The sequence below is a fragment of the Stylophora pistillata genome, chromosome 14 (assembly GCF_964205215.1).
Source record: "Stylophora pistillata chromosome 14, jaStyPist1.2, whole genome shotgun sequence".
Taxonomy (NCBI): domain Eukaryota; kingdom Metazoa; phylum Cnidaria; class Anthozoa; order Scleractinia; family Pocilloporidae; genus Stylophora; species Stylophora pistillata.
Window position 1 is genome coordinate 2941581 of NC_142532.1, and position 10615 is coordinate 2952195.

Below are 10615 nucleotides of genomic sequence, written 5' to 3' on the forward strand. Positions count from 1 at the left end.
ACGTGCACCTCCGCCAACTTAATCTATTTTATAACTTGCACTTATTGCAAAAAGATATACATCGGCGAAACAGGCAGAAGACTAGGTGACCGCTTCCGAGAACACCTTCGAGACGTGGAAAGGAATGACAAGGACACATCGAAACCAGTCGCTAGACACTTTAATTTACCTAATCATTCTAAACAACATATGGCAATCTGCGCTCTTTCCTTACACTTAAGTAGCACGGAAAGCCGTAAAACCCTTGAACAAAAGCTCATCTTTCAAACCGGCAGTCTAAATCCCACAGGGATCAACGAACGCTTTTCATTCCACTAATTTATTCGTGTTTTTCTCGTTGCCATGTTCCCACCAATAACGTTGCTCCATTTTCTGCCTTTGAAAGCACACACAACCCACAATTCCTCTAGTCGCTCGGACGAAGGGCTAACGCTCGAAACGTCAGCTTTTGTAATCGTTACGGTGGCCAATTTACCATTTCAACTTTGTTGATATATCCAATTTATTTCTTTAAGAATATGGCCAAGGTTGCAGAGGACGTTAAGGTCGTGGACGACCTCCGGCAAGCGCTTAGAGAAATGTTAGCTGTGTTTTCGGTTAGCGAATGAAAATCTGAACAAAAAATTATTATCGAGAACATCGTGGGAAGGAGAGCTGATCTCGGACAGTTACCGATGGGGTTTGGAAAGAGCTTAATCTTTCAACTACGCATGCTTCCTAGAGTGTTCAAATTCTTGAGCTCGAAAGGCCACGGAAACTCTTCTAGTGTCTTGGTCATTGTCATTTCACCTCTTTTGTCGATTGTTGAAGACCAAGTTAAGTACCTTAGATCATTAGGAATCGATGAAGCTTTCACTGAGGAAAACAAAACCAAAGACCAAGAAATATTGGATGGAAAGGGCGGATATGCTTTAACGTAAATGTCAGCTTAGTACAGGGTCATCTACCCACATCTAATAAACAAGAGTTTCCACGCTTAGCTTTTCTCTTTTTTCAACATAGGTTGTATTGCATCTTACCCTGGTCCCAGAGGTTCTCTTCTCTCTAAAAAAATAGGATAAATCTCTTCTCCCCCAAAAAAATCGGCGCCAAGCGCCGACAGCGAGAGTCTGGTGGAGACCGTTGAGAACCTCACTTTGGTGCATTCAGCTGATGATCGTCGCGATCTGATTGGCTATTAGTTTTCGATACCTGTGATTGGCCAGTGAAAAAATATGTGGGGGAGGGTGTAGTATTCCGATATCGTACCGAGGGACCGGACAGTTGGTAGTTTTTGCATTGCCAATACTATACACACGGGAGTGTGGCAAGTATCACACCTCAAGATCGCATTGCTCTACGAGACTTATAAACACGCCTTAAAAGAAGACAAATTTCAGTATATTTATCATTAGAACATGGTGTTATCGGAAAGTTATTTTGACACAATAGCTCCTTTGATTCTGGAGAATCGTTTTCCAGAGATAGATCAACTCACAAATGAACAAAACGACGCTTTGTTTGCTTTGCCTAATCGTGAAGATGTGTTCGCCATCTTGCCAACTGGTCACGGCAAGTTCATCATTTTCCAGTTGCTCGCTGACTTTTGCCATGACCTTTCTCTCAGAGGATAGGACTATCCTCGCAATGCGATCGTATTGGTAATTTGCCCATTGAAGTCACTCATTGATTCGCATATAAGAGAACTGCATTACCGTGGAATCACAGCCACAAGTCTAACCGGAGGTGAAATCGACGAATCTCAGCTGTAATTTTTCCGATTAAAAACTCAACTCAACTTAGAGAGAAGAGAACCTCTGGGACCAGGGTAAAACCAGTTATAAGAGTGTCGACAATATGACAGAAATCATTGAGTTTACTTCGAATGTACTCACCTCTGTTCGTGCATGACTACGTTTTCGATTCCTCGAGTCGCAGAAATAATCAACATCCAAAGCTGAAAAAGGATCTTCTTTATCATTGTTATTTTGCACACAAAGTTTTCTTTTGCTCCTTGGAGCTGCGGGAAAGATACACGCTTTTTTCCTTGCATTCTTTATGTCAAGATTATCAACCGGGGAGTCTTTGGCGCACCTCTTCTCGCGCTGTATGTCAATGCTTTCCCATACAGATTCCTTATAGTCTAGTCGAAGTCTTTCAAGTTCTTGGAGTTGTTCTAGGAGTTTGTAATATTTCAAAACAGTTCTAGAGCATTTCTGACATAAAACCTGAGATAAATTCTTCGTGTCTTGAACGTCTGAAGCAACCACAGTCCGAAAGATGTCGAGAAATTCTTTATTCTTGTCGGAGAAAATATGATACCGTAAACGGCCAGTAATCTTTATGTTTTCTCTATAGACTCTGCAAAAGTCGTTTGGTCGATTGCTGAAGCGCTTGACAGGAGTGCAATTAGTGCTATTAGGGACCTTAAGAAACCACGACGGCGACGGCAACGAGGACGTGGAAAAAAAGAGATCTAATTGGCAGAACAGTAGCTCGGCACGTGCGTTTTGACACTTTGTACATTTCATAGCCGTCCTATGCAAAACAACAACGTGAAATCGCCAAAATTTGCGTCGTCTGCGAACCGAAACCGCGACGGCAAATTATCTTAATTTCCATTTGGAACTCAACGGCTGCTTTATACATCATGCGGAAGTTGAGCTGTCGCGCTATATGAGACAGTAAGCTCCTGCAGCCGGTTTTGAAATTCTAACTAATTCATTTTTTAATCGAACTCTTCCTTGGCGTCGCCGTCGTGGTTTCTTGAAGTCCCTAATCATAAATACACCGTGGAAATGTAAAGGTCAAAGTTAATTTCTTTGTCGATACACGGGAGAACTGTCGCACCGGTGTAGCAGTATTTTGACAGATAGTAATTTCAAAACATTGGCGCTCCCATCCCCTCCAGAGTAGTTTCATATCTAACAACACATTCACGAAACCCTCCGACCCTAAGTTTTTTTGCTTGATTCTGACGTTTCCTATTGGCTGTTGAAAAGTGATAGATTTGATCAGCTGTCAAAACAGCTGAATGCAGCAAAGTGAGGTTCTCAACGGTCTCCACCAGAGGTTCTCTCTACTGCTCGCTGCTTTGCAGCTCGTTGTCGGCGCTTGGCGCCGATTTTTTTAGGGAGAAGAGATTCATCTTATTATTTTTAGAGAGAAGAGAACCTCTGGGACCAGGGTAATTGCATCTGTGCATACTTTAAGTTAGTCTCCTTCTCAGCCGTTATTTGGGCTCGTCACGCAACGCTCTCTCCTATGGAGGGGAATACTGGACAAAATTGTTATTAGATCGTGTGCGGTGAGGCATTATATCGTACTGCATGGTTATGTAGCCGGAGGTACTATATCGTACCCGGTATGTTGTCTTATCGTAATGACGATGCCATTATGTCGTACCACATGCTGCTATATCGTGCCCGATAATGCTACATCGTATCCGGTGTGTTGTTGTATCGTAGCAGAGATGCTGTCTCATCGTACCTGATAATGCTATATCGTAGTCGATAACGCTATATCGTAACTGGTGTATTGTTACGTCAAAGCAATGATGCCGTTTTATCGTACCATATGCTGCTATGTCGTGCCCGATAATGCTATATCGTATCCGGTGATGCTTTATCGTACGTCTAACTAGTCAGCGCCTTACACTTGAAGTGACGTCACGTGACCACTGGGATTAAAAGGTCAGCGGTTGTTATTTTAGGCTCGTGGAGTGACTTATCGTACTTTTTCTGTGAAAGACTTATTCTTGTAAATGGTGAAAAAGGTAATGATATGGAAGGCTGAGGCACGTTCGCGATCGCGAATGGCATATGTGCCGACACTTGAACCATGCAGGTCACCAAAGTTATTATTGGTCCTATTTGAACTGAAAGTGCCCTCTAGCTCTGTCAATGCGTTTCTTAAAATAGATGTGGCTCTTGCTATGAGATCTTGAACTGACATATCCGTAGATTAGAGGAAAGAAACACACACCTATGCTAAAAATCTCTACTTGTCCAATACCGCGTTTCAAGAGAGGTAAAAATCGAGAACGATCGCGTTCTAGAACACGTGATGTCAGTTTCGCGCCAATTTCACCGTAAGCGGCTGACCAGTCAGACGTACGATAAAGCATCACCGGTTACGATATAGTATTATCGGGTACGACATAGCAGGATATGGTACGATGAAACGGCATCACTGCTACGACGTAACAATACACCAGGTACGATATAGCATTATCGACTACGATATAGCATTATCAGGTACGATGGGACGGTATCTCTGTTACGATACAACAACACACTGGATACGATGTAGCATTATCGGGCACGATATAGCAGCATGTGGTACGACATAATGGCATCGCCTTTACGATAAGACAACATACCGGGTACGATATAGTACCTCCGGCTACATAAGCATGCAGTACGATATAATGCAGTACGATATAATGCAGTACGATACCATGCACACGATCTAATAGTAAAATTAAACGAGACTTACCTGTAAGTTGAAGTTTGATTGAGATTCTACCGAGTTATAAAGTGCTGGGAGATTACATGAGATAGCAAGCGCATGCGCCAACTCAGTCTTTAAAAAACTTAATGTGAGTGATTCAAGGCACCACACTACATTAGGGTGGGTGGGAGGGCATGTAATCTCCCAGCACTTTATAACTCGGTAGAATCTCAATCAAACTTCAACTTACAGGTAAGTCTCGTTTAATTTTACTATTCTACCTCGTTATCGTGCTGTAAGATCACATGAGATTTTGAAGCAACACGAACATTAAGCATTGTCATGGCAAAACTTTTATTTTACACATGTGTGTTACTTCACAGTGCTGAGTACCCTGTCAGCAAACATGTTCTCTTTAACAATAGGTTTTTTGTAATACTTGGCAAACGTTGACTCAGAGCACCACCCAGCTGTTTGCAGAATGTCATCAAGACTTACTGAGGCATTGTTGGCTGCAGATGTACTGGCAGCCCTTGTGCTGTGTGATTTAAATCTGGAAGTGTCAATTCCAGAGTCAGTGAGAACAGTCTTCACCCACCGGCTTATAGTATCTCTACTAACTTTCCTGAAAGGTTTTTGATAACTAACAAACAATTGGCCCTCTGAGCCTCTTAAGTTTTGTGTTCTTGTTAAGTACTCTTTTAACGTAGATACAACACATAGCGTTTTATCTTCAAAAGCTGTAAGTTTAACAAGTGGGTTGTTAACTCCTGGTCTATTTTGCTTCAGGTGTCCCACAAGCTGGAAGGTGTAGCAATTATTTGAAAAAGACATGCGGTCAATATTCAACATATGTACTGTCTGACCTCTTTGACTAGAAACTAATAAAATTAACACAACGAGTTTCAGTGTCAGTTCCTTTAATGACAATGTGTCCACAGGGGATAGAGACTGGAGATATTCCAGGACAATTGACACATCCCAAATTTCTGTGTATTTTGGTCTTGGAGGTTTTTCTTGAAAAATGCCTTTCATCAGCCTGGACACTAATGGGTGTTTTCCTACACATGTCCCATCCTCTAAAGTAACATAGCTAGACAAAGCACTTCTGGCAGTGTTGATGGCATTGTATGTAAGGCCTTGTTTATATAGCACAGTGAGAAAATCAAGCACAGGCACTACAGATGGTTGAGTGTGATCGATTTGCCTCTGAACAGAAAAGTTTTGCCATTTCTTGATGTAGGTACTGTATTGTTTCTTTGTTCCATTTCGCCATGAAGCCATGATGAGCTTTGCAGCTGCTTGTGAAATACCCTGATCCTGGATGGACTGCCAGACAGGAGACATGCCAGCATAGTCAACTTCTTTCTCAAGGGGTGAAACTTCTGGGGAGAATGTGACAGTGAAAGTAGGTCCTGGTGCTTTGGCAACACAAAGGGAATTGCAATTATCATTCTCAGAAGTTGTGGCCATCAAACTTGCGTGGGCCAAAATGGTAAGATCATGATTCCCTGTGGTACTTGATCCTCCAAAATTTTTTGTAAACATCTGTGAATTTGACAAAAAGGTGGAAAAGCATAAAAATACAAGGAATCCCAGCTAATAGTAAATGCATCCACAAAACAAGAGGCTGGGTCAGGTTTCCAAGAGACAAACCTGGGGAGCTGTGTATTAAGTCTACTTGCGAATAGATCAATTTCTGGGATGCCCCAATGGGTAGTTATTTGAGTAAAGATCTCCCTTTTTAAGGCCCATTCAGTGCGGTCATTAAATAAGCGGGACTCTTTGTCAGCCTCAGTGTTTTCTACTCCAGCAATGTGAGTTGCTGTTAACCAGGTGTTGTTATTTACACACCAATCCCATATGTCATATGTCACTTGATTGCAACTTGGAGATTTTGTTCCACCCATAGCATTAATATACGTTACAGCTGTTGAGTTGTCACAAAGTATTTTGACATGCTTATTATTTAGCCTTTTACCAAAAGCTTGCAAGGCAAAGTGAATTGCCTTCAATTCTAACTCATTGGTGTGCAATTGGCTTTCTGTTGCAGACCACAAGCCTTGGGTTGTATCACCATCAAGGTATGCACCCCAACCCTTTTTTGAGGCATCAGTTTTAATCTCAATGACAGGATTTCCATGTGATATTGGATTTAAGGCCATATCTACATTTTCAATCCACCAAGCAAGATCATCTTTTGCACTTGGGGACAGGGATATGAGAGCCTCAAAGTTACCCTTATGTTCTCTTAGAGCCAAGTTCTTTTCTATCTCTAGTTTCCTATAATGAAGTTTCCCAAACTGTACCCCAGGTAAGCTGGAGACAAGTGTCCCAACTAATTGGGCTAGCTCGGTGATGGTGGTTTCATGCTTATGTTGCATTGCTGTACAGTTAGCTTTTACTTTCACTTTTTTGTCATCAGTGAGGGTAATTGTCATTGACACAGAATCAAGGACAAAACCTAAAAATATGATTCGCTGAGCTGGTGTGACAGATGATTTTTGCCCATTAATCACAAACCCCAAGCTTGAAAGTAATCTCTGCGTATCAGAGATATTAAGCAGGCATTCATTGGCATCTCTACCCTGGAGGTACGAATCATCTATGTACCCCACATTCAGGTGACCTTTCTGTCTTAAGGTAGAGTACACTGGTTTCATCAACTTAGTAAAACACCTTGGTGCAGATGAAAGTCCATTTGGCATGCATGTGTATTGGTAGAGAAAACCCTTCCAGTAAAATCTCAGATACTTGCGATGTTCCTTAGCAATGGGAACTAAGTAGTAGGCATCTTTTAAATCGATTGATGCCATGAAACAGTTTGGAGTCATGAGTCGCACAGCAGACCACAGAGTATCCATTTTGAAATGGTGTTTCTCTATGTGCTTGTTAAGCCCCTTTAAATTCAAAATCATGCGGTATTGACCACTTTTCTTTTTTCTGACAAATATAGTGGAAATGTATTCATCTGGAGTGTGTACAGCAGGCTCAATGACACCTAATTCAAGCAGGTGAGCAATTTCTGAGGTAATTATTCCTTCCTCTTTAGAGTCAAACTGGATTTCAGGCCTTAGCCTTAGTTGAGTTGGATTTGCAATCTCTAGGTGGCAGTGCTGAACCATATCCAATATATCTTGGTCTGCTGTGATACTCATCCATGTTGAAAGAAAATGCCTCAGCCTACCAGCAAATTCATTTGTTGTTAGACTAACCTGTATAGGGTTTGAGCTTAGTCGTTCTTCTTCTTCCCCTCCTGCTTCCTTCTGAAGTGGAGGGGTCTCTGGAAGTTTAAATTCTTGGACTGCTTATTGTTGGAACTGTGAGGGCGAACATATTTCTTTCCACGCCAGCCATGGTGTTGCTGGCTACTTTTTGAGTGATGAGAGCTGCCGTCCTTGGTGAGCTTTGAACTCAGCCTGTTTGTGTCTGAGATGTCTTTAACAGCCTTTGGGAGATCATCTCCAAACAATTCGGCCGTCACTGGATTTGATGGGCTGCAAAGGTGTCTAAAATTTGTATTGAGTTGTGGTCTCATCAACTCTCTCCGTCGATAGTTTAACTCCTGGTTAGCATTTGCCAAGAGTAACACCCCATCCATTAGGGCACTAACAGTATCTTCTTTCTGAGTTTCTGAGTCGCCCATCAACTTGTTCACTTCTGATACGACTACTATTATTCCTTTAATCAGGCTTTTCTGAACCTTTTGGAATTTTAAGTCAGTTGACCGAGCTGACTCATCTAAATTGTTCCAGACACCCTGATTGACCTTTGTCTCCGACAGGGTGGCGCAATTTTCGGGAGTTTCGTGTTGTTTCTTTAACTCCATTATTTTGTCTTCGTTACCTTTCTCCCTCATAATCTTATCCACAAGTGATGCAAGTTCCCCGTCGATAGCGGGACCGACATGTTCGGTGAGCTGTAGGGTTTTTGTCAGCTTAGTAATCAGAGGATTGCTGTTCTTTCCTTGTTCGTTTAGTCTCTTTTTCTTGGCGGGTGGCTCTTCCTCGACCAGTGATTCAACATCGTCCTTAGACACACTCGAATCACAATCATCGGCCGAGTCTTCGTCACCATTGCCGCCTGAACGTGATGCAATCAGACTGTTCAAGTCATTGAAACCCGCGTTCATTGAATCCCTTAGGCCTTCAAATGAACCCTTGAGGGCTTCGGCAATAACGGAACCAAGAGCTGCCGCGTTTAGGGTAACACCAGAACTTCCTTCGTTCGCCGAGTTCATGGGTGCTTGAACCGTTGGAGGCTTTTTCCCGCCTTTTTGTGAGGCTGGTTTTCCGGCTGATTTACGCACTTCATCAGTGCTAAGGTCCTCCTTAGAGGATTTTTCCTTACCCCTGACCTCTTTAGGAGGGGTTAAAGATGGATTGTCAGCCATTTACAGCAGAAGATGCGGCGTTTTTCCTCTCAGTTCTAAAAGCGCAGTTGGACTGTGGAAGGCGTAAGCTTGCACTGAGTTGGCGCATGCGCTTGCTATCTCATGTGATCTTACAGCACGATAACGAGGTAGAATAACAATTTTGTCCCGTATTCCCCTCCATACCTCCCCCACCAACCGGCTGCTTAAACTCGAGGCGCATTTCTTTCCCTGGTTTTAGCCAATCACAATTTCGCTCATATAATTCTGAGTAAGTCCCGCCAAGACTAGTCGTCCAATCAAAACTCGTGTTCTATCAACGGCTCATTGAGCAGAGAAAATGGCAACTCTCGAAGAAGCTTTAGTTTCGACCGCTTCCAAATTCAAAATTCCTTGTTTAAATGATCCCCAGAAACTGGCAATTGAGAAAATTCTTTTGCAAAAGAAGATGTATTTGTAAACCTGCCTACAGGGTTTGAAAAATCCTTGATTTATCAGGCTCTTCCACTCGTGTGCGATCATATCAACAATCTTGCTGGGCATATCGTTGTTATTTCTGTGCTCGTATGCCATATGGAGAATCAGGTCAATTACCTGCAAAGTATTGGAGTCAGCGTGGCAAACATTAATTCCCAAGCAGAGATTGACCGCCCTAGTATTGAGTACGGAAAATATTCGTTAGTTTTCGGCTCACTAGAAGCGTGGCTCAAGAATGATCGTTGGCGATAGATGCTAGAAAATGATGTATTACCGTGCGAGGTTATGTGCTGTGGCTATCGATGAAGCACATGTTATAAGACAGTGGCAAGTCAAGAACCAATTCCTTACTTCTCTTAACGTGCCATTTTAGCTTCGTCTTATGTTATTTAAGTTTATATATTTTCCTTTTACAATTAAGTCGAGTGGTAAACAATAGGCATGTTTTCCCACTTTCTCGAGGGCATTTCCAAAGCAGATGTGATAGACGTAAGCTTAATTTTACTTCATGTTTTGCGTTCGAAATCTTGCGATTTATGTAGAGAAATATATTCGTAGTCATAACAAACGGTACTTTAATGGTAAACTGTAGTCTTGGAAATGTATAATCATATAGGTGTTATCGTGTTCACAGTCCTATCAAAGAGCTCTTGTGCACCGACATTATTCTCCTCGTCCGTTTGCAGCAGTCTCTTTTCCCTGGGTTTTTCTCTTGTATTGAAGACCTCTTCTATTTCTTTCTTCATTTCTTTCAGTTTATCCGATGCCTTCTTAAACTTCATCAAAGGCTGGTAGCATTTGTCTCTACAAACAAACAATTTGCTGTTCTCCGCGTAGCGATGCACGTCAACAGTGAGCGAAGAACGAATTAGTTCAGCAACATCAAATAAATTTTTACCGAAAATGTAAATTTTATCCTTTGTGAGTGAAATCGAGGAACAAATGAAGCATCTTGGACTACTTTATACCAATTTCTTCGGAGTTACATCCATGGGAAATTTTTGAGATGACTGGCAACTTCTCCAGAAAGCGCTGATGAATTTACGCGGGAAACTTACGTCATTGAAATTTGATTGGTTTTATCGTGAAACCAAAGGCGATGGGTGATTGGTCCAAACGCGCATTATCACGTGTAGTCACCATGAAATCTAAACAAAGGGAAAAGAATGCGGCTCGGGTTCAAGCAGCGTGTTGGTGGGGGAGGAAGCGTTGCGTGACGAGCCCAAACAACGGCTGCGAAGGAGACTAACCTTAAAGTTGACAAATGTTCATTTAGTAGAAACTGGGAAACAGCAACAATTTGATTTTCTTGTTTGGGTACTCTGCCCACGAGAA

At 42.2% G+C, this 10615-nt stretch overlaps 2 protein-coding genes across 2 annotated transcripts; both read right to left on the reverse strand.

The window, feature by feature from the left end:
* Positions 1-4766: 4766 nt before the first annotated feature.
* LOC148716104 (uncharacterized) lies at positions 4767-6049 on the reverse strand. Its single transcript, XM_088745752.1, has one exon. It carries the CDS (start codon positions 5977-5979, stop codon positions 4804-4806), a length of 1176 nt encoding a protein of 391 aa, XP_088601878.1. The 5' UTR covers positions 5980-6049; the 3' UTR covers positions 4767-4803.
* On the reverse strand, positions 5919-8871 carry LOC148716105 (uncharacterized). Its single transcript, XM_088745753.1, has 2 exons — positions 7647-8871; positions 5919-5979 (listed from the first exon to the last, which is right to left on the reverse strand). The coding sequence occupies exon 1, from the start codon at positions 8822-8824 to the stop codon at positions 7664-7666; it is 1161 nt and encodes a 386-aa protein (XP_088601879.1). The 5' UTR covers positions 8825-8871; the 3' UTR covers positions 5919-5979; positions 7647-7663.
* Positions 8872-10615: the final 1744 nt, after the last annotated feature.